Here is a 24689-nt window from a genome sequence, read left to right as displayed (position 1 = left end):
AACAAACACAGAACAGAACTCTGTCTCTGTCACCACCCCATAGGAGGAAGTGCCATTGCCAAACTTTGAAGCTCAAGGGAACAGATAATGGCCAATGGACAAATGAACTGGAACAGCCATCAGTATTTATATTCCTTTCAGAAAACCTGGCTTTCAATTCCAGATTAGTTTTGATTATATATGCTGATTGACATGGATATGTCAGCAAATAGACAATATTTTTGATCCCACAAGAAGTTCTTGCTGTAGGCATGACATGCGAAGGAATTCATAAAGTCTATATATCTTCACGAGTTCATGCCTAATACAAGCATGAAAGGCAAAAAAATGTTTTTAAAATAAAAGAAAGGTTTATCAAAAATAATCTGGCATTTTGTGGTGCATTTTTTTTTTTTTAATCATTTGTTTTAAAATTGAAAGACAGCACCGGAGATGTAAAAGTAGATGTGTTCTGATGACTGCTGATACAAAATCAAGGGTGAGATTGTCATATTTTTTTCCACACACACCTTTTGTAATAGGTGAAAGCTATTTATTTAAAGTTAATAAGCAATAAAACAACAGACATATCAACAACATGAGAAACATGCAACCCTTAGACAACCCTTAGTAGAGTAAAGCAATGCTAAGCTGTGCCGCTGCAGTGACATAATTTGTATTACTACAATATAGTTTCTTATTAGTATGCAAAGCTAGTTTCTTTAGACCAAATACCTCCTCTCAGTTTACATGTTCACTTTGGAAGAGAGACCTCAAAACAGATATGTACTAAGATTAACACCCTCTGTTAACAGACATTGCCAGTGGCTGAATTTAATTCTACACTCTGGGAAAAGCTTTTTTAATCCTGTTTAACTTTGTGCTAAAAGTCACCCTCTGTGAGAAGTCAATGAGCTCAGATGGGGTACACATGTGGGGAGATTTTCCTGGATAATGGTAAAAAAGAAGAACAATATGTTTACTCCTGGGGACTCTTTGGACAATTCTGTGTCAGCCAGTGAGATCAATTCTATTTACTGCAGCAAATCTCAAACAGATTTACAGCATGGTTTCCTCTATTTGTGCCCTCTTCAGCTATGGCTTTCATCCCTTACATCGAATTACTCGTTCTGCAAATAACTTACACATTAAATATCTGTTTCACAGGAACCTGTCAAAGGCTTTATGTCATGCAAACTGAATAACATGACTTTTCTTTCTTTATGATGCCAGATTATTGTATTTGGAAAGGTTGTAGCATATGCCTGGGATCTTGTTTGTGTATATATATATATATATATATATATATATATATGTGTGTGTGTGTGTGTGTGTGTGTGTGTGTGTGTGTGTGTGTGTGTGTGTGTGTGTGTGTGTAAGCATATTCATGACCATATGTTTTGCCTGTATTGTTGAGCCTGTTTAAACAAGCTTGTGTCACAGACCCGCTCAGCAAAGTCATAAAACGCGTTATCACAAATTAACTTCTGCTTTTTCTCTCACTTTGAAAAACAGTTTCATAACATTTAGTGGACTAGCACTCGAGGGCACTTACTCACAATTATAGTGTATTTTAAAATATTATAGCGTGCCCTTACCTTCTCATTATATTAAGTTAAGTTGACATAAAGAAAACCCCATTGCATGCATGGATGAGGCAGATAGAGTCCTGTTTATGCAACCACAAACTCACTGAGGAACACTGGGTTTGTGATTTCAATGTAAAAGAACAAACTAAACAAGTGAATTTGTTGTTGTTGTTAACATGTCTGCATATTTTACACTGCAAATTTTAAATGTTTTCTCTAATATGAACTTAAGAAAAATTTGGATTGAAAACATCAAATAAAAGAATTTAACAGAACTGTAAAACCCTTATATCATACCTATCCAATGATGATGACATGAAACCCCGATTTACAATAATTTAAAGTTATAGTTAAACAACTGCGGGGAATGTGTGTATTTGCTTTCTTGGAGAGTGTTAAGTGATTTTTTACAATGCAGCCCTGAGCTTGTCTTACTCGTCTCAGCTATGTGAGAATGTTAGCGTCTCACTTAGCTGGGATCAGACATTAAAACATCTTTACTCAGCCAGCTCCCTATTATCAAGTCAGGGTAATGTGTCATGTGAGAATTGCCATCCCTTGCCTATCCAAATGTAGTATTTCCAATAGTGAGGACACATCTGAAGCAGACATGTCAGAAAAAGCAACTGGAGAATGTCCTGACCTGATTGTCCAACACTGTCCTAAGCTTTACTTGTTTCCAACACACAGCAGATGTTTTAGCTTAAAAACAGTAGTTTGATTATTTAAAAAAAAAATTTAAAAAAGAAAAATGCTGAAAATTTGACTTTGCTTGACATGGAGGCAGTATTGAGACTTAATTCAAAAAGCAAAATAAAAGACATGTATAAAGAAAATCCCTTTACTTTTGGTTCGAAACAGTAGGCATCTCCCTCTTCAGCACCTCTGCAATCGCCTTAGACTGTCAGGATCCTGGGTCTCCTGACCCAGCGTGTTTAGTTCTTTGTGATTCTTGTATTTTGTACTCGTGTGATTTATTCTATGGTTTCTAGTTTTGATCCCGTGCCCTTCATGTTTCTCTGTGCCCCCTCTGTTCTGTGTACGTCTGTGTCTTTGCATGTTTGAGCTTCTTGTTTTCTGTCACTCTGTATTGTGAATCATGTTCTCATGGTTGGTCTTTTGTTACTCCCTCGAGTCTAGTTTCTTGTGTTCCAAGCTTAGTATTTCCCTCTGTGTGTTTTGGTTCTTAGAGTCCTCTGAGAACCAAAATACGCAGAGGTTTATGACATCTAAAAAACTCAGACATGGTTTATGTCTGTGTTTCTTAGTTGCTGTCTCCACCGTGTCAAGTCCGCGTCTCTGTTTTATACTTCCTGTTTTACTTTGAAGGTCCGTGTCTTATGTGAATGTGTCCTGCTTTGCTTCCTTGTCTCGTCAGTTCTGATTTCTCCCAGCTGTGCCCTCCTTCTGTGTCTCATTCCCCTCGTTACTTCCCAGTGTATTTAAACCCTGTGTTTCTCTGAGTCAGTGTTGTGTTGTCCCTCATTCTGTGTGGAGTGCCCTGTGTCTCTAGGTTGCTTTTTGTATAACTTTCCCCTTCCAGCAAATAAAGCTGAGTTCTTTCCTCGTGCCTGCATTTTGGGTCCAACTCCTGCCTGCCACACAGCAATTTATGACATAGACAACCACCAGATTCAAACCCAGATCCTTCTTGCTGTGAGGCAACATTGCTAATCACACCATGCCTTTCCAGCATCAGGGAACAATATGTTTTGATTGTTCAGAGGCTTTTCCATTCAAGTAAGCTCAAAATGCAACACACAATGGAGCATAATCATGTGAGGAAATGTAATTTGCATACAGTATGGCATAAACATGTTTTTAAATTTGAAGGAATTCCTTTCCAGTAATACTTATGTGGGTACTTGTCTATGTAGCTGAGATGGACAAGTGTCGCTGTAAAATATCAATGACACTTTGAATTAAAATACAAAAACTTATGTTTGTATTTTTGAAAGAGTAGCTAGGTTGACGTAGATATCTACTTTAAACTAAATTTTAGGGTGTATACCATTTTGGTTACAATGCCCATTCAATTTCATGGTAACCTGCAAAGATGGCTTTTCACCTTCCACTTTTCAAATAAATGTAGATGTAAAGATGAGTGCTAATCAGAAATTACACACAGGTTGAATGAATGCCTTGTGCTTTTTGGGGGGGAAAATATATTGTGTATGTCAGTAAAATCTCCTTTACTATTAAATAAAATGTACATTGCTGCTCGTACAGTTAGCAAATAAACACATGAGGAGGCCGCTAGAAGATTAATGACAAAGAAAGAAAGAAAGAGGAGCAGAGCTAGAGAAGTATGTAGAGGAGGAATTGCCTCTCTCATTTGCGTAAAGAGGATAATTGGTGGCTGACCCTCTGATGTCCATCAACCTCTACTGAATAGTGAGGTGAGAATGACTAACAATGTTCTGCTGCATCACAAGCTATAAAGCACACTGCAGTTCACACTCACACACCCACAAATTCTCATAGACACACATTAAAACCTATAACCTCGCACACAGAGTCTTATTTGTATGTGTAGTACCCACTCACTGGAGTCATCACTCACTAATGCCTGTAATTAGGGCTCTTTGATCAGGCTGGATGAGTACTCAATAAGTACACTGAGTAAGTAATACAAGAGGTTTTGTAGCCATTTGCCGTGTGTGGGGGATGAACGAGATTTCATACATTTATTTACTGATCTATTTTCTTTCTTTTTTGGTACATGCTGTGAAAAAAAGGTTAACCTGTAAGAACTTGTAAATTAATGTGCTTCTCTGCAATCAATTTTAATATGCAGTGACTTGATCATCTGGGAGTGTTTGATAATGTGAGGTGATTTTCTAAAGGCATGGAGATGTTACTGCCATATAATTAAATACTATCTGTTTGCATATGAGTCAGAGGGAAAACGTGGCACATTTTGAGTTTAAAAACAAAAACAGCCATCATAGTGCAGCATGTGCTCGTTCTCCCGGATAACTCATCCAACAGGAAGCAATATTATACCAAGGACATGTTTGTATGTGCACTGTGGGTGTTGGCATCAAACAGCAAGAGCTTCTCTGTACACATCATACAGATGACATATAGGCCTGATCAAATATTCTCCAGTGGAAGAAAATGATGCTATAAGGATGCTGTAATTCCAAAGTAAACCAAAAGCTAAACCCAGTGGTTGGCTCTTCTCGGTGTTAACTTGTTTGTCTCATTGAGACAGATAAAATCCTAACAGAGAAAAGGGACTGGCTGCCCTATAAGTCAGCACCAGATCACCAATTTGTATCTGGACATTTGTGATGAAGTATCAGTTGCAGATGGAACTGCTTAACGACACATAACGACATCCTGATTTGAAAGACAAGATAATAAGCCAATTTGTCTAAAAGTCTCGTGTTAGACGTGTTTGAATCAAATGTATGTGTTTTTTTCCACAAATATAATCATTTATCATAATGTTAAAATTTGCCAGTTTTACTTGATATGCTTGAAAAAGATTCCCATCAGCCTCAGCTGTGCTTTGAATTTAGTGCTGATCAGCAATTATTAGCAGGATAACACAGCTACAATAGTGGCAAAGGTAAACATAACCTTCTGTGCCAAATGTCATTATGCTACCAGTCGGGCTGGGAACCGGTTCACTGATGTTAGACTGGCTACTGCTGGAGGGTAGAGCAAACAGCATGAAGCACAGGCAGACACAGCTGCAAATGATTGTCAGAAGTATTACATGTGCTCCTATAGTGCCTCAGTGCATTTTCACAGCTTGGTCAGTTCCTGTCGACATCTTTATTTGGTTTGGTCATATTTTTTGACAGCCAGCCCAAGCGACTGTCACTGCAGGATGAATAGTAGAGTTAAACACGTTGAACATCAAATATTTACCGTTAATGTATTTGTGATTTCAATGTGTTTAGCTTTTTTATTTTTCCATTTCATTTGGGCGTTTTCATTTGCCACTGCTGAGAGTTTTAAGGCAGCAGGGTTTGAAATTGCTTCTACTTTCCAGTGACTTTGTGACTGATGGTCAATCAGGCACAAAATTAACAAATCTGCATACAGCACCTCCTACGTTAACATTTAGGCTCAAGTGAATCTGGCCAATAAATAAATTAAACAAAATAAATGTCATTTCTTATCACAACAGGTACTTTACAGTGAGCCTCCTGCACATTTCTCAGCCTAGGTCGCAGCATGCTTAGAGAATCATTAGACTGATAATTGGGCAGACTTGCAGGGCTATTTTTGCTGCTAATGCTTCCATAGCAGGTTGTCAACTCTTAAATCACAAAGGACAGATGGCTAATTTTTCACACTGGGGTTAGGTAGCTACCTCTGAACAATATAGTGTTGATTATTAGACGATGACTCACAGTTCCCTGAGGTGAAATAAGTGTGATGATCCTCTACTAATAAAAATAAATTCTGTTATTATTGACGTTCATTGTGTAGACAGGTATGACTATGAGAGGACATGGAGGAATTATACTGTACCTCAAGAAAAGTAGAAAAGACATATAAAGATACACTCTTTTTATGTGCGAGATACAAACTCATCAGCGCTGGATATTGTGTTCGTGTCACTTTACCTATTTATCTCGAGTACCAGTCATATATTATATTATGCGTCACAGATAACCTTGACAAAAGGACTAAAGAGTTTATTGATGTACTTGTCAACAAATGCAACTTCTCATGTGAAGCACTGGTAGCGTATATAAAACTGTATGACTGATAATACACCACAGGTGTCGTATACAATGATACTGCACCACACAACCTTTAGAAAAACAATTCTCAAAAACTGCCAGAATTTCAGGCCACATCTAGAGTTGATTTGTAGTTTTTAGATGCATCTCATAAAATATTTGAATGTACAATATTTATGATATAAAACACTGAATGAATAAGACATACTCAAATATGAATGCAGAGTATACTGTAGAAATAAGGCTCTCAGTAAACACACGCAACATTAGGCTGTTGTTCCCTGGGAACATTTATTAAAGCCTTATATAATAATTATTAACAAGGTAATTGAGGTTTACGACACAGATTACTCAAGCGCATACACTACAGCACATTCAGTTGGAAAAGACAAATGAAAGCAGTATCATCTGAGATGATGAGGGATGCTGCCTCCATCTGCTGAAGAATGACTAGTACTGCAGTTTTCTACGTGAGCCGTTAAGCACAACAAGTTATCTGAATAATAAATAATTTTCTGAAGGTTCTGATCGATTTTAAAATCTGTTCCCCAGATTCCCCCTGATTTAAACAAGAAAATGAACATGTATGTGACAAATTTGCCCCTCATGATATACACTACTTTCATTTCTGCTCTTTTGCACTCAGTTTAGATGCATCCTGACTTCTTTAGAAGATGCTTGATGGAGAACAGTGCAAACAGCCTCATTTTAAAAATACATTTTCCTACATTACCCCCAAATGACTAATTTTGTGCTAATATACATTGATTATTGATTATTGTTTGATTTGCATTGTATATGTAAAAACTCTACACTCACTTTCTTGAAGCTGTTTTCATTGTTAGAATCTTATGTCATCAGTTGTGGTAATTCATGATTAACTACATTGAAAATGCATTGGAAAAGGAAATATTACTGAAATAAAATTCCTGTTCATCATAACATAAAATGGTTAAGTTATAACCCAAAAGCTATACTTTAATTTTGTGTAATATTAAGATGGCTATTTTATTGTATAATGATTTCATTAATGCAAATCACCTGTTGCACATTCTGAATTTGTTCAATGTATTTGTGTAAGTTTTGCATTAACTGTTTAGGAATTACAACAATTTGTATACCGTTTCAGAGGTTCAAAAGCAGTTGGATAATTGACTAATAAACTGTTTTATGACTATGTGAGATTGGTTCCCTCAATGTCTAATAAAACATTTGACTGATAAAAGATCTGGAGTTGATTCCTAATGTCATTCTTTCATTTGGTATCTGTTTACAGGAACGCTCAATATGAAGTTCAAAGAGACGCTGATGCAATTGCACCAGCAGAAGCACATTATCACAGAGCTTCACTGTTGATACAGGAAGGCTCTTTCACTGATCAGTATCAAAATTTATTAGGTCAGATCCTCTGATATGTAGCTTCATATAGATTATCTGTATGTGTGTTTATAAACAGTTTTCAGTCAGAAGATAAATATAGAGCAGTCTGTGATAAACGTTTTATGATCTTTATCTTTATCAGTTTTCAATGGCAGTTACTTAGAGAAAAAACTCTAACCCTCTGAACATTCAAGTGATGCAGGTTTATCAATCTGACATAACTTTTATTCTTGGGATTACATGGAAATGCAAAGAAAGGATCTTTGACACCAAAGCAAATATATACTTAACTGATCATACTGTTGAATGCAAAGATTATCGTTAAGCTGACAACAGAGCCCAGACACATTTCCTTTCTTCAATTGTTTGCCTGATTTTTCAGTTTGGTTTACCCATGTTTTGAACAAACTAAATGAAAAGGAAATTAAAATGTAAAGGAAATAAAAAGAAAACACATTTATGTAAGATGTTGAAAACGGCAATCTGTTCTGCAGTTCAGATTTTGATGCACACAAAGGTCATCTTCACCATGACATCCTTTTGTTCTTCATAAAACCATATTTTACATGTTGTTTCACACTAATATGGTGACACTAATTTTTCGTGCGTACCCAGTTAATTCCTTTAAAGTCTTTACTTAGGTGTAATCAAACAGCAGGAATGTGCAAATGCAAATGGTAAAAATGGTAAATGGCCTGTATTTGTATAGCGCTTTACTAGTCCCTAAGGACCCCAAAGCGCTTTACACAACCAGTCATCCACCCATTCACACACACACACTGGTGATGGAGAGCTACATTGTAGCCACAGCCACCCTGGGGCGCACTGACAGAGGCGAGGCTGCCGGACACTGGCACTACCGGGCCCTCTGAACACCACCAGTAGGCAACGGGTGAAGTGTCTTGCCCAAGGACACAACGACCGAGACTGTCGGAGCCGGGGCTCGAACCGGCAACCTTCCGATTACAAGGCAAACTCCCAACTCTTGAGCCACGATATTATATTAACATTTTCCACACAAGCATTTAAGTGCAAATAATTTTATTGACATAATGACAAAGACAGAAGACAAAGCAAATCTGAAAACTGTTATTTGAAGGTCTCCTTTATGTAGTGTTGACTGCATATCTGTAGTTCTCACTCTAATAATATAGATTTTTTTTATTTACATTTTCTACCTACAATCCAAAGGTAAGGTCTGTGAATTGCAGATGACAACTCTGCTGGATGTCATGTTAATGTAACTTTAAAATGACATGATGATCCAGTGATCATCTCATGATGATGACTGAATCATTCAGGTCAAATATGGATTTCTGCTGAGGGACAGGATTTGTAATTATCTGTAATTATCTTTCTCAAGATGCTCAAGATGTTTACTCTATTCTCTTGCTCTTCATGGCCAGAGACTCCATGACAGTGAAGAAATTATGTGGTGTTTCTGTTTCCTCCAGTTCAGAGTTGGCACAGAAATCAGGAGGAAAGTAGTCCATAGGGTTTGAGGTGCCAATTACCCAGTTGAAGGTGCTGAAATTAAAAAAATACAAGTTTACTTGTATGACTAGGTTACCAACATCAAATTCAAAATTTACAGATGGAAAGCAGAGAATAGAACACCGTAACACTTCAGTGTCTTAACTTTTGCATGGTTCAGGGTCAAAAATCCAAAACAGGTTCTCATACATATGATTCTGTTTTCTACTGTATAATATAATAATATGATATGTGTTTGCATTATATTGTTAGACATACTGTAATAAAAAGAAATTCCCTCTCAAATCTAAAATGGTTGCTGAAGTTGTTTTTAATATCATTAGCACAGTTTTTGTTCCATTTTGTCTGTTTTAGTTTTATATTACTGCGACAAAGTGGGTGGAGCATTTGCACACTTTAACACTCACCATTTGTCTTATGCGTGTTAATTTTACACACAACATTATATTGTTTTGTCTGCTTGTGCTTATTTGCTGTGGTTTGCCAATCCTAAGGTAACATTGCTTCACTTTGTGTGTGTGTTAAATTTGTGGTTAACATCAAAACAGTTGATCAAGTTAAAGGAAATACACACACATACATTTTCAAGTTTCTTTTATAATGTTCAATTTTTAAAAAAATTTTTCCCCAGGATCCATGCAGGTCAAGTATCTTGTTACTTTTATAGTGCTGGTGATGTCATGGTTGACATCACTGGGCCAAACCAAGTTGGGAAGGGGGGGGGGGTCTTTCTGTAGGAAGGCTTGTTTTAAATGGATTTGTTAAGAATATTTGAATTTTTATTGAATTTTTAATTATTTATTTATAGGGAACCATTTAGCCATGAAATTGAGCTAGTGATAAATTACTGAGTGTTATGTGTTTCTCAGATGTTCATGTTGCTTTGTAGTTTTACTGGCTTACCAGCTATTGGTATATCTGGACTAATTGGCTGTGTAGGCTTCAGATGGGGAGAGGTGTGCTGTGTGTGTTGTGTGCCTGTCATGTTGGTTAGTATATATTAATTTATGGAATTTCATTTATGTCTAAGTTTCATATGTCATGTAGAATATTGTAAATCTTATCTAATCTACCCTTTTCTCATAACTCAACTTTTTTTTGCTGAGTCTGTCTACATACCTTCCCTTTACATTCGAGACAGACTCTCTTACAGTTACCTGACAGTGAGCCACCCAGATTGTGGAGTATAGCTTGTGAAGGACACAGGGATGCAGCCGATCTCAGTAAAGACAGTTGAATAAAAGCCTGAAAACATACAGTATAAGTTATATGTAAACAGGCTACCTGAGTGGCATAAATGGAAAAAAAGTGTTATTTTACATTTACTAAATTCACTACTATTTCTTTTTATTTTGTCATAAATAGGAATTTACACTTCTTGTCACTATGCTCGACATGCATGCACAGGCAAAGGTAATTTGGTCATTTAGTAGTACATTGGCTTAACCTAATAACTAGTAGGATAGAAAGGTTTATTGTAACATACTGCCAATCCTTTACTACAATGTCTACTTGAAATTACCAATCAGTGTGTACATTTACACAAAAATAAATTAAAATTTGTCTTCCAAAATAATGAAAATGGCACATAGCACTAGTGGTAGTATTCATGGCCTTTCAGCCTTAGAATTAGTACAGAACACATTTATTTTTGCTTCTTCTTACCATTTTCTGAAAGACTGCCATACCAGGTGTTGGTTAGCACACCCATTCCCCAAGAGGAGGAGGAGCCCATGAACACCTGACCCATCAGTTTAGCATCAGGGGGAACTTGCATGGGAATGAAGGAGGAATCCAGCTTCATCTTCTTGCAAGAGAGTGTTTTCCAGTTGGACTCGTAATAGACCCCCTGAAAGGATGAACAAAGAGAGTGAATGCTCTTTGCCTGTTCACATCTTGGCTTGTATGCTGCCACTGTAGTATTGTAGCCAGCACGGTCTTATAATATGTTTGCATAAATATCAGTGTGTTTTTGTCATTTTATACTTTCATTTTATTTTTTCAAATGTCACACTACGTTCATTTATTTTTTTATTCTAAAGATTGGAATTCTGTTTATGTGTTAGGTAAGACAGAAGAAATGAGTAATTTGAATGATATTTAGATACTTTTTGAAGTGGGAGGGATCATTATGAAGGAAAAAAAACACAAAACATCAACAGTGTAATGAGGCTTTACTACCTCTCTAAAAAGCATCAGCTGGTCCAGAGCAAAGTCCTGATTGTCACCAATTCCGAAGTTTTTAACTCGCATCCTCTGTCCCAAAGCATCATAGGTTATTAATCCCGTTGAGGAGATGAGTCCATCGCCAGTCATCTGAAAAGGAGAGATAAAAGCCAGTTTTATGAATGACCTAAACATTACTTAATGGTCATTAAATTATATTTAATCTGCTATGTCTTTAGTTCAAAAGTTTGTATGATGTCTGACTGCACTACTGAGAAAAGCACAGAGAACTGTCTAATTGATTCACAGCAAGAAACTGGATATCATGTGTCCATCCAAGCAACAAAATCTTTGTCTCAATGAAATGAAGTGTTTCTAGTTGTGAGAACTCATCTGAAGCAAATGATATCATCTTGTGAGGCTTGTGAGCATGTGAGAAAGTGAATGTCTCAAACATATATTCCTGAACTTGTCTCTAGTTAATGTCTAAAACCCAGGTACTAATGTTAAAACATATTTCAGTACAAGTTGAAGTACTTCAACTTCAGCTTATTGATCAGCTGACCTGGTCTTTGTGGATCTACACAGCTGAATTCAACAATACATCAGCAGTTATTTCATAAGTTGTCCTGGCTGGTTTCCATCCTTTATACTGACAGTAAGCTGTTTATGCTGTCTTCATATTATACTGTATACAGCCACAATCAGCTTAATTTCAAATTCATTTCAAAACTTCTGAGTATTTTCATGAAACCTTTAAATAATGCATTCAGATTGTTTTGCAGCATGTTTCACAATATGTAAAAATATAATGCCACACGTACAGACCCAATATTTGATTTACAAAAGTGAGGACTTACATGTAAACTTTGCATTTCCAGTTTATCCAATACCACTGCAATATAGTGTCAATAGCAACACTCTGTGTGACAAACTGCACACACACTCATGTGTTTGGCTAGATGCTGAAGTGCGGGTTAGGCAAACCAAGTGTGCGACAAACCAAAGGTAACAAGCTTTTTTTGAAAATGCGTGAACTAGAAAGTACAGATATTTTTTAAAAATGTAGGGAATAAAAATAAAAAGTTGTCAGAAAAATAAATACTAAAGAAAAGTACAGACACCTGAAAATTCTAGTTAAGTACAGTAATGAAGTATTTAGACTTCATTACTTTCCATCTCTGTTAAAACCTAATCCGTACATATTAAGGCACAAAAAACTGCTCTGTTGCTGCATAATCATACTATTATGTAAGGACATATTACATCCAACAGAAAAGGGTTTAGTTGGCATAAAATGCAAGAGAAGTTTGCTTAACACTGATCAGAGCAATAGAGATATATAGTAAGTTCCTAAAGATTATCTGTGGAGCACATCAGTGAACTCACCACAGTGAGCCCTCCACTCAGCAGCTCTGGAACGACTGTGGAACAGAAAGTCAAAGTCAAGCTTCATTTGTTATAACAATCTAAAATTAAATGCATAAATATACTCATTGGAGAACCTTAGCTTACTATACAAATTAATCTTGGCAGCCTAGTTTGACTATACCTGGTTTTTAAGATAGATTAAAAAATATGTCTGTGTCTCTGAGTAAAAATAACTTTTCTAACATTATGAATTGAGTTTTTTCATATTTCTGTTTCAGGCACATTTAGCAGGTCTCTTAACACAGATATAGACATCAGTTTGAGTATCTTGTTCATCTAAGTCCATACTCACCACAGGGTTTTGGGTATTGGGCGACACCCACTGCCAGCAAGAGGCTCAGGCAGGACAGCACACTAATGAAGTTCATGGTGAGAAAGTTGCAGAGTCGCCGGACCAGGAGAATCTGTGAGCGCTCTGGTTCAGGAAACACTTCCATATAAATCTGCTAACAGGAGGCAGTGCCCACATCATGTGACGTCCTTGTGCGTTTTCTGGACTATCTACTTCACTAAATAATTAACAGTTGTACTTTACAGTTTACAAGACATGGCTGTTTTTAATGTTGAAGCCTAAAGCTCATGACTTAAACTGAAAATAAAATGCAAGTAGGCTATTCTAATATGCCTTATATTTTATCTTAAATTTACATATCTTTTGCAAAAAAAAAAAGGGGGTGTATAGAATGTCATTAAAGTATTAAAGAAAAGGTCCTTAATCTGAAAGATAAAAGTTAATAATAATAAAAATGAACATTAATAGTATAGCCCTTTTTGAAGGTTATTGCAAACAATTAATCCTTAACCTATAATTATTTTGCATTGCATGTGTTGCAAGTCTTCTTACAGTTTGTGCTATTCAAACCTGAAGATTTAGTGCCTTTCTCAAAAACAAATTTACCTGTAAATCATTAGTTAATGGGCTAAATGGCTCCAATCTTTTAACTGCAGATGTAAATATTCCCATGTTATTCTAAATAACTCCACCTGCTTATTTCTCAGCCTTGATGACAAAAGCATATCTGAATGTCACACTGTGGCGAGTTCTTCAGGATCCTTTGGTTATGCACTTCTACCGGGGGAACTAAAAATTAAACAACTGACTCACTTAAAAGCATCAGTTAGTACAGACCAAAGGTCTCACCGGCTTTAAAAACTAACGTTTTTAACTTGCATACTCTAAAAGCATGATAGGTTATCAATCCTGCTGAGGTGATCTGCCCACTGACATTCTAGGTTTTGAATACCACAAGTGGCAACAATGATTAATACATCAACATTAACCAAAATACAAAAAGTAATGCTTACTTTATGTGTTGAGTATTTGTATAAAAACAAATATGATCGCCACCACTTTTCAGTAGCCCAACTGTAGCTGATTAATAATGTCATTATTTCAAATATTCCTCTAATGTTCAGAAATTCTAACGGTCACCTTCTTATTATTCTTCCCTACATAACAAAATCCACAATGACACTTTAATAAATATATTTTTTACTTGTTATTATTATTTATTTTTACCTGTGAGTGAGTGTGATAAATGACCCCCTTTATTCAGGGCATTACAGTTCACACAAGGCCAATTTCCAGTGGAAAGAGATTTGGGAAAAAAATAAAAATGTATATCAGCATATGCATGTTCATCATATATATAAATCTGTCTTTACACAATTGACTCTCAAATTAGCAGAATGCATAGTGGTAAATAAAGAAGGATTATCAAATACTTTACCAAGAGAAATGGGTGAAAAAGCAGAAGCTATTAAATACATTGTGTGTGTTACTGTCAGTGCTAAATTTCATATAAATAACAAGTAGCATTAATATAACAGCATGATTAAATGATCTTAAAATGCCTGTTGAAAAATAAATGAGGAAGATGTCTGGGGAATCTGCTTAAAAATTATGTTCACAAACAGTGAGATCTGTAAAAAGTCTTAAAAGTAATTTTTAAAAATATGATCTCTCTCTCTCTCTCTCTCTCTATATATATATATATATATATATATATATATATATATATATATATATATATATATATATATATGCGCAAATAAACTTCTGGTGTAGACCAAAATCAGTATCCTTTTAAAATAAGCTGAAAATCACAGCTAGTAGACAGATGTGAGACAAGTAAATCTCATAAAAACAGTTTGATAGACAAAAACAATACAGGTTACACATAATTGGATGCATATTATATTTATTTTTCAATATGCATATTAAATATTAACCTTTTTTTATACCTTAGATTCCCTTGGCATCTCAAGTTTCAGGGCAATCATTAAAACAACCATCTTTAAAGAAAAGGAATAAACTCAAACATTTCAGTGCAAAGTGCTCAAGCCAAGTTCATTAAAACAACATACGATCCTGTCTCCGAGTTTAAAAATGAATTAGTTGACATGTATAAATAAAAGAAAACGAAAACAAGTCTGGCAGCTGTCCATAATAACTGAACTGATGTTACAAGAACAAACCCCTTTTTTTTCCAGTGTAAGTTCCCTTGGTTTGCAGCAAAGCATCAACTTACAAATTCTCACTTCATATACATATATTAATATGAACATTTTGTGTATTTTAATATAATCTTGTTACAGTTTCTACAAGAGGTCCATATGAATTAAATATTATATTAGGTGAACTTCTGTGATTTAGAGGTTTAGGATTACTCGGGATTTCTGCGTATTATCCACATACAATCTGTTGATATTGTCAGGGTTTTATAGATAATGTTGGCTCGTTTTGGAGATTATCATTACTCCAAAATTTGCAATGCACTCACACGTACACCTTGTTATCACCAGAGGACACTATTGGCATAAATGTCAAGTCATACGCAGGAACCCTGAGTACTGTGCGTGTGACCTTGCCTAAGCATAGGCAGACGCAAACTTGTTTGTTGTTTAGTTTCAGTCAAATGATCGCTCCACAGTCATGCTCATTCTGAGTGTGTTGAACTCTGGTAGAAAAGGCATCGTCTTTATCTGGCATCATCTCAAAAAAAACAACTCAAACGGCAGATTTTTAGCACACAGACAAAATGTCGTCCACTCACATTCATCCCTAACTTTCACCGCACACTCCATATTCCTCCCCATCCACCCAGCTTTATCTCAATAATGTATTTTTGAAACCTGTCCACTGCATTAATTCACAAATATTTCTGCTCATTCAACCACTCCACTTTGGTGATAACAATTTGCCATTCTTCCTGTAGCATTCCCTAACTGACTTTCTACATGGTATCTAGGATAAGCTTAACATAATTACATTATTAGTAATTACAGCTCTGTCTATGCTCCCTACTTTTCCTTTTAGTGCCCAGTTACCATTTCAACAATTCACAGCTTTACACATCAGTACCAGTCACTCCAACACACAGGTAACCCACACACACTCATCTGAACAAGCACACATCAGAACTGAGGACTATGTATGTCAAATCATCAATGACACAGTGCAGATAAGGTGTGCTGACATTAAAGATGTACATAAAGATTTAGAGAAACAGAAGGAACATGCAGGTGATTCCAGTTGCTGAAATGGAAGTTTAGAGTCTCAGTTTTTGTTATGGTTGGAATTACAGTAAAGTTGACGTGTCTGAAGAGACAGATTCTGGGTGGGGTAAATTTTCAAAGCCTGTTCTTAAACCGCATAATCAGGAGAAAGTCACTTGATGCAAAGAAGATTCAGCAGTTTAGACAATAAGTGGCTATGCTCCAGAAAGAAAACTTTGAGTTTTTAGTAGATGCAAGGGCTGAGTGTGATGCCCACATCTAACACTGAAAATTTATGGACCCTTAGTCTTATCCTCCTACTCCTTCGTGGCCGACTGTCAGCAGTCTGAGACTTCAGAGGTGTTGGAGTCACTGGCAAGTTTCCGACGTTGCCTCACAGATTTCTCCTCATCCTGTAGAGAAGACAGTGTTTTAACCATTTGGTGTAACTTAAATCTAATGCCAAGAGATCCTCCGTTTCTCGCCTGACAAAATCTCATCTTGGACACAAGATATCAAACATAAAATGTCTTAGGAAGGTTTACAGGACCTTGGTACTAGCATGTTTGACATAATAAAGCGTATGGTGACTGTATGTTTCATTGTATTATTTGTAATGTGGAGTGTAATAAACATTGAAGCATTTTAAGGGTCTGAAGATTTGCTGGAGAGCTTTTCATCTAAAGAGGTGAGTTATTATTGTTTCATTGGAGCAAAGACTGGTTGCTGGAGCTCAGAGAATTAAAACTGTAGTGTTACCGTCTGAAAAACTCCATTCTGTCCCCACTCCCCAGGAGAGTGGTCTTCAGGGTACTCTGCTTCATCCTCCTCTTCCTCCCCTTCTTCCTCTCTTACTGTGTCCATTCCATCTTCCTCATATTCTGTCAGACAGTCCGACTCCTCCGCTGATCAGAAAGATTTAGAGGAGATATTATAGAAAGAAATTATTGAGACTGACCCATCCATTTAAGGTGGCACTCATAAAATATCAGGAACATCCCCTATTATATTCAAGAAAAGAGACAAGGATACAATTCCTTATTTATCAGACTTATTGAATTGTACGTTGTCACAAAGGAGAATGCTGTAAGCTCTGTCTTTACTATTCTACATCAGAAGGAAAATATATTCCAACAAAACATCAAGAGCAACTCTTTCTAGACAATAATGAATTAGTAATTATTTACCTTCTGCAGCAAGGTAGCTTTGGACTGGCTCTATCCTCGATACAATCTCTGCAAGATCAGTGAAGTCAGCTCCTGGACACGTGTAGGACTAATGGACAACATGTTATTATTAGTATTACATATAGAACTTGCAGGTTCACCTTTAAAGACACGAGTTACAGCAGCCATGTAAGATAGGATTAATAGTTTAAGTGTGCGTATGTGCCCTTCTCACATCTGTTCTCTTGCTGTCATTGTAGTCGGCTGAACGATGGTCTTTCAGCATGTTCTCGATGATGTCACCCCGAGCCCAGCCAGTGAACACTAACTTGCCGTGCTGAAAGCCCACATCCTGCAATACACAGTAGTTCAAATGAAAGCTGTAAGTGTTTAGAAACAGACCAACTGATTTAAATTCAGACTGAAACACTGATGGATCCTGTGGTGTATTTAGAGTAATAATAAACATTTATATTTGCACTATGGGATGTTAAACCAACAGTTGACTAATTAAAGCTGTGATAGCTTTTCTTATGTTGCAATATACTATCTAAAGCTAGTAGCTTTACTTAAAAAAAACATTTAAAAAATTAGCTGTCGATTCCATTTTCAAAGAAGCCCACATTGTTTTCCAGTATAAACAGAAACCAAAGTAGTACTTCTCCCTTTTTTGCCCAAATAATCAGATGATAGACACACGAATTTTAAAGCTGATCCATAATATGAGACTAGGGATTTACACAACTGTACTTGATGGGTTTAGATTTTATTATTGTCATTTGTATTAGGAAATATTTAACCATATATGCTTAGAGGTGTATAATCAATTGTGTAGTGATAGGATGTGTGATCGTACTTGTTTTTCAGATTCTCACCCTTCAAAGAGATTACACCCATTTTGGAAGTAGCCTGATTTCAGGTTCACACAAATAAAGTGTATTTTTGTGCAATTAAAAACCCCATACTGGGTAAGTAACTCACATAGATCTCATCAAACTTGCCAAAGTCCATGGTCTTGAAGCGGTCAATGGGTGGTCTGATGTACTCACAGTAGGCACTCTTCTTAACCACTTCTAACTGTCGCACGCACGACACATAGGCCAACCGTGACTGGATCTCTGCCATGTCCGGCACCTACAGAAGGGAGTATCATAGATCTTTATTCAGACAACACACTACCAGATTTCACAATAAATAAATAAAGATGAATCTGCTGATTCCATAGCAGAATTGGATATGCTACACATTGATCAGATGGACTCAAAAGGTACCACTGCCTCATACTGCCAACCCATAAAAGGCTTTTTCCCAGAAAAATCTTTCATAGAAAAATTTTGGCACCCTCTAAGAAAGTTTTAGCTCGAGCCAAATAGAAACATTTGGAACCAGTATTGTTGGACTCCACTTACTCAGTTACAAAAGACATTTATGTTAGCCCAATCTAAGACAGGAAAACTCCTGCATCCAGTACCTTTACTTTCTCTGCCCAGGGATTGATCCGTTTCCACAGCAACCACCAGCCCGACAGGCAATCGCCATAGTTACACAAGTCAGTCTCATCTTGACTACCCACGTCGATGGCAATGACTGTTCTGGCACCCGTGTTCCTCGCAATGTCCGCTGTTAGACGTTTAACACCAGTTTTTTCACACACAAGCACAATCACGCAGACGAACGACCATAGCGTCACAAAATCCGGCAGCAGAGATGATAAGACAATAAATACGGTGTTAATAAGTTTGTTTCAGGTTTGCCTCCAGAAACCTTCATTTTTAGAGGCTCAGTGTTCTAACAGACGTACACCACAAAAACACAAAACTTTTAAGACATACAAGTTGTAAGCTCACTTCAGAGAATTTACAGCCAATTAAATGAGATGTATATATGTAAACTATACATATTTCCTGGCCAAATAGCGCAGGGCCTTTTTTTTATCCCCTTATTAAAAGGAGCTTTGCAATAGTAGGCATTTTTGTGGTGTTGAGTCTGTGGAAGACAACCCACAAGCCTGAAACACTGATCCAGCACCCCAAGAACAACTTTAAAAGCAGCTACACAGAAGGCAGAGTGAAACAAACAAACACAGGATGTTAATTTGACAAAGTTCCCTTCCACTGGATCAATCTTTTGGGCCCAGGCAGCACCATATTTCACAAAGCATTAGCCGGGACACAATGAGAAATGATTTAAATGCAGAGCAGAAAACTGCAATAGGCCAGTCTCATTGTGAAATATGGTTCTGTTTCTTCAGTACAGAGGATATTTTTTTATTATAAATACATCAACCCAGACTCAGGGGAATTTTCACCGCCACATCAAAATGAAAACTATGTAGTATGCATCTCAATTGTCATCATCATCGCACAAACATTTCAGGAATATGTACCTTTGGCTCTGTGCAGTTGCTTTTAAGCAATGATCATCCATTTACTAGTCTGCAGACAAAAAAAGTTGTTCCCCTGAGTCTGAACACACACCACTGATTTTTCCTCTTGTTGAAAGCACGTGACAAAAAAAACTTACGTTTTATTCTTACAGCTTAAACAGAAACCTCACCAGGCAGCTTTTTGGGTTTGTTTTAATGTAAACTTGCCTGAAGTAGTTAATTTTGAAAATGTGTGGAACATTTGTATGATTATAATACCAATTAAGATTTTGCTGCAAGCCTGTTAAAAATATTATTGCCAATCATACAACAGTTTCAACATGAGAAGAATCAGAATGTAATCTCAAAGCAGACTGGCGTCTTATGCATGGCGGTTTTGATGTCAGAAGAGGATTTGTTTCCATTTCTTCAAATGTATATTTACTAGAAACTTCTCTCCAACATTTTTAATTCTATCCCTATCTGACACCAGGCTGCTTCACATACAAATACATCCCCACTGTTTAATGCAATATTTCCTAGTTGTAGAAAAAGCCTTGTATTTATATAAAATTTAAATAAACTTTAAACGTTGCATTTCTTCCCCCATCTGGCAAACCAGGTTACTTCAGCGATTGATTTAAAGTATAGTTTGTTTTAATCTGGGCTTTTCAGTCCACTGATTTGAATTTTCTCATTATATAAAATTTGAACCGGCTTAATATTCAGATGGGGAAAGCTCAGCAATACCACAGGACTTTCCTCCGTTAACATTAAGCATTCATCCACTTACTTAAAAACACAACCTCTTAATATTGCTAACCTAAAAACCACCATTCAAAGCATCCCCCCATCACCATCCCACCTTCCCCCTCCTCTGGGAGACAGGAGTTGGATAGAAATTAAGGACTGGATTGGTTCGGGGTGGGGTGAGGTGGGGAGCAGGGGGTTACCACCTATACTTGCCTGGCAGGTTGTTGATGTAGCCACCATCCATTAGCAAGTTGCCATCTTTGGGGTCGCAGAGAGGCGGCAGGTACCCTGAGAGGGTCATGCTCGCCCGTACATAGCGCCACAGTGAGCCTGGCACACCAAGGAGGGAAGGAGGGAGGAGGAAGGGGGGGATAACATCTCAATAATGTTTGCTATACGTTTCAGATTAGTGTCGACACAGACCGCAATCCAAACACCAGAGCGAGGTCGGACAAAAGAAGGTAGTCGATCCCTGCAAAGGCTAGGACTGTCGTTCTGCCTACCTTTAAACTCTGCTGTAAACCACTGCAAACCTCATTACCTTGCACATAGATCCTGTGTGGCTTGTGCAAAAGGTAAAAAAGTAAATGGCAACCATCACAGAGAATCAAGGTTGTTTCATCTCCAAACTATGTCCCAAAAACAGTGCTTCACTGCATATGATCCTCCTTTATAAGTTCCTCAAAATCTACAGACCTATTGCAACGTTAGTGAATAAACCAAAGCAGTAGAATCCAATTTTACTCCTATTGCCAACTGTGTGTAGGGACGGAGCAGTAGTAGATGTTGATGTGACAATGTTTGGAGATTTTTCAGAGTGAATATTACAGGGAAGCAACCAGCCTACTCTGTCCTGCAGTACAGCTCAGTGTCAGCAGAGGGCAGGAGCAGACAAAGTGCTGCATGGGTTGGAAGGATAAGGAGCACCACAGAGAAAAGTGAGGGGTGCTACTATGCATAGAGAATATGTGAATGCTTGAACAGAATTACATTACTGAAATGTGACTTCTGAAAAAACACCACTTGCAGATTTTCATCCCTGTTGATTGTTTGTCATTTTAAGGGCTTCGTTGACTGTGTATAAGAGGTGCAATGTGCAACAGCAAGATCCAGAACACATATTTTCTAATAATAATAATAATAATAATAATGATATTTGTCATCAATATATATTTATGAAAGATATATAGATGGGATGGCTTTAACTAACATACTGGCATGCATAAAAAAGCAAGCAAAGCCAGGGGAGAGGACAACAGCTGGATAGGAGGGATTGAACATGCTCCTGTAGGCAGAGATGACTGAAATAAAATAGAAGCAGGGAATCAAATTGCATTTCAGTCCATTTGACATACACATTTAGGTGAATTGGAACACACAGTGATTTACATGTGATGTCAACATCTCATGTAGATTGCAGCCGTTCACCATCTCGTCAGTTCAACACTGAATACTGTCTGTTCTCTATACTTGATCTCGAGCTGATAAATCTGCCAACATCTAAATTAATTGAGGTTGACTTCAATTGAAAATGACAAAGAAGAAAGAAAAAAAGCCAAGTACAGTGGTGCATGAAGACATGCCTCAACCTTAATGTCATAGGAGAAGTGTGAGTTTCAGCAAATAGATGTGTTCAGATGAAGCCTGATGATCATGCAGCTCTCTATGACCGACAGATATCCAAACATGCATGGAGAAATCCTGAGACTGAATAAACACAGTGGAGTTCAGTGGGTTTCGTGATTTTTTTTTTTAGGTGACACTAAGCTAAATGGATAAAACGTGTTCTCTGTGTGAATAACAAAGTCAATGGGAGAGACGGTATGATGCAATCTGGGCTTTAAGATATATGTAGGATGTAGTCTTTCCTTCCAAACCATGGGCTCCCAATATCCACCAAGTCAAGGTGGGGTTAGTTACATTGAGAACTTGGGAGGGAGACGAAAGAAGAGGAGGGTAGCTGGGTGGTTGATTGTCGATTTGGGGATGGAGGCGGGAGGGGGGAGGTTTTGGTGAGCGGGTGTTTAAAATCTGACCTGGGACATTGTTAACATAGCAACCATCCACAAGCAAGTGGCCATCCTTGGGGTCGCACAGGGGAGGTAAATAGGGGGTGTAGGAGGCGCTGGCTCTAACATAGCGCCAGACACAACCTGTCAGGAAATGGAGATGGAAAAGGAGCAACACATCAAATATGGGCCAGACTCCACATCACAGATGGGGTAAAAGAAATATGAAGGAGAGTAAAAGAAAGAAAGGAGAAGAATAAAGAGAGAGAGAGAGAGAGGAACATGGAGAAAGAAATGCCTGCAAGATAGTGAGGAAACTGAAAGTAGCCGCAAGTAGCTAAAAAGAGAAATGGGAGTATAATCTCATCAAAATTACTTTTATATGCCTGTGATTTTAAGAAAATATTGCAAATTCTAATATGATCCACCTTTTATATAGAGAGCTAAACTGCAGGAGTACTCTATAACCTTTTAAATGTAACTATTTGAGGGAAAAGAGGTTACCTCAGAGCTTTGTTCAGAATACTAACAGGATATCAAAATATTTGTGAAGTAAAATTTAATTCAAGGAACAGAATATGATCTGACATGAACAGTTTATTTTTAGGATAAATATTAAAAGCCAGTGGTGATGTAAATGAAAGAAAATGAAGGAGAAAGAACAAAGTATCAGAGAACAAATTTGAAAAGAAAATAAAGAACAGTGATGCTATCTGATGTGTTCATTAAGCATGTCAGAGAAATAGTATTAGCACTGTTAGATGACTGGTTCATCCAGCAAGGTGCGATAAAGACAAGAAGACAAGGGATAACTGTAAGAGACATGAGATGAACAGACAGAAACAAGGAAAGAGAGACAGACAGAGAGTCTTAGGCCTCCAACTAAAGCTTCTAAAAAATATAAAAAGGGAAAAAAATCCTAGGTAATTTTTCTGTAAAAGATTTGCAATTTCTATTTAGCTTCATATCATTCTTAAATTTGTGCCTTGGCTGTGTTCCTCACTGGATAAAAACCAAAGTAAGTAATTCAAACTCTCTGCCTTACAACAACCATCAAAATGACAGTTATTATTTCCTTTCAGTGACTCAGAGTGACATATTCACAATAGCACCAAGCTAGAAATGCTGGACAAAAGCAAACCAAAAAAACCAAAACCAAAGAAAGCACAGAATGGAGATGAAGGAGTGATGGATGCAACATGGGATGGAAACCACTAAAAGGCAATGCGGTAAATGGTAAGTTAAAGTGTTCTGGATCCTACATGTTGACATGGGAGAAGATTCAGTATTCTGAGGTGAGTGACTACACAGGTTATTTTGTCTTTGTTGTAAACTATAAATGAGCATATCTGTAATGTCTCTCCATGCTCAGAAAGACCAGACATAAAGTTATATATGAAGTGAATTCGGGGAGTTTTAAACATAAATTGGATTGACACTAAACAATGAAAAAGCTACAGGTTTGTTTGTTTTTTATATTAGCACATGGCGATAGTAAGAAAGGAAAATCCAGATATAGAAGAGAGAGGAAGAAAGAAAGAATGAAATTTAAGTAGGCACATGATAAGAGGCAAAAGATGGCAACAATGAAACCAAGTAAGAAGGCGTAACTCTAGCAGTTAGTTCATCCACATGCCAAGATGCAAACATAAGCATTCAGCGTGCTTAGCTGCAGGACTGAGACCTGAAAGCTTATGAACTCCTCAAATCCAGCAATCAGCCAGTTAATAATTCAAAACACTGATTTTACATCAAAGACTACAATAACTTCATTTAATGTACAAGACTGAATATTAGAAACGAGCATTAAACAGAAAATGGTAAACTGGATTTGAGGGTTGTTTTTTCCACACACAGTTGTTTTAGATTGCAGAGATTCATTTTGGCTATTGTTAGTGATGGTGCATTTTTAAGCAAGTCAAAAAGAACACACATCTCAGCAAATACACAGACAAGCATCAAAACATACGTCCTTTCTTTTGTACATACTTAGCAAAATCTCTTTCTAACACTTTAATGGAGGCATACTCCAAACAAGGTTGAAACTGGCATGTTTTTTGTAGGAACAAATAAATGGGTTTGCAAACGAAAGGCTACATGTTCCTTTGATAACTGCACTGTAATCACATATTCAAACATTTTTAATTATCCAA

The 24689-nt window shown here is 37.0% G+C and overlaps 2 protein-coding genes across 5 annotated transcripts in view; both read right to left on the bottom strand.

Annotated features, from left to right (window-relative positions):
• Positions 1-8684: 8684 nt before the first annotated feature.
• On the bottom strand, positions 8685-13182 carry LOC146708144 (ependymin-like). The gene is made up of 6 exons (XM_085460925.1): positions 13038-13182; positions 12704-12738; positions 11330-11464; positions 10814-10997; positions 10306-10393; positions 8685-9181 (listed from the first exon to the last, which is right to left on the bottom strand). The coding sequence occupies exons 1-6, from the start codon at positions 13180-13182 to the stop codon at positions 9031-9033; spliced, it is 738 nt and encodes a 245-aa protein (XP_085317051.1). The 3' UTR covers positions 8685-9030.
• Positions 13183-14929: 1747 nt separating this feature from the next.
• The window catches only part of pnpla6 (patatin-like phospholipase domain containing 6), a 31190-nt gene continuing 21430 nt past the window's right edge, over positions 14930-24689 (bottom strand). For 2 of the 4 annotated variants that reach the window (XM_085459886.1, XM_085459887.1), the window contains exons 30-37: positions 22564-22680; positions 20741-20857; positions 18881-19029; positions 18391-18543; positions 17645-17761; positions 17431-17518; positions 17003-17148; positions 14930-16656 (exon numbers count right to left, since the gene is read on the bottom strand). In XM_085459886.1, coding sequence (XP_085316012.1) covers positions 16582-16656; positions 17003-17148; positions 17431-17518; positions 17645-17761; positions 18391-18543; positions 18881-19029; positions 20741-20857; positions 22564-22680 — 962 coding nt within the window. In that variant the 3' untranslated portion in view covers positions 14930-16581. The remainder of the gene's footprint in view (positions 16657-17002; positions 17149-17430; positions 17519-17644; positions 17762-18390; positions 18544-18880; positions 19030-20740; positions 20858-22563; positions 22681-24689) is intronic. The other 2 variants (XM_085459889.1, XM_085459888.1) reach the window with 2 other exon arrangements.

Source organism: Copadichromis virginalis, linkage group LG6 (genome assembly GCF_057382275.1).
Source record: "Copadichromis virginalis isolate Kocher_CV1m ecotype Utaka linkage group LG6, C_Virginalis_male_GT1.1, whole genome shotgun sequence".
NCBI classification, from domain to species: domain Eukaryota; kingdom Metazoa; phylum Chordata; class Actinopteri; order Cichliformes; family Cichlidae; genus Copadichromis; species Copadichromis virginalis.
Note: the sequence above shows the minus strand (reverse complement) of the source record. Positions and strands in the feature narration are given on the sequence as shown.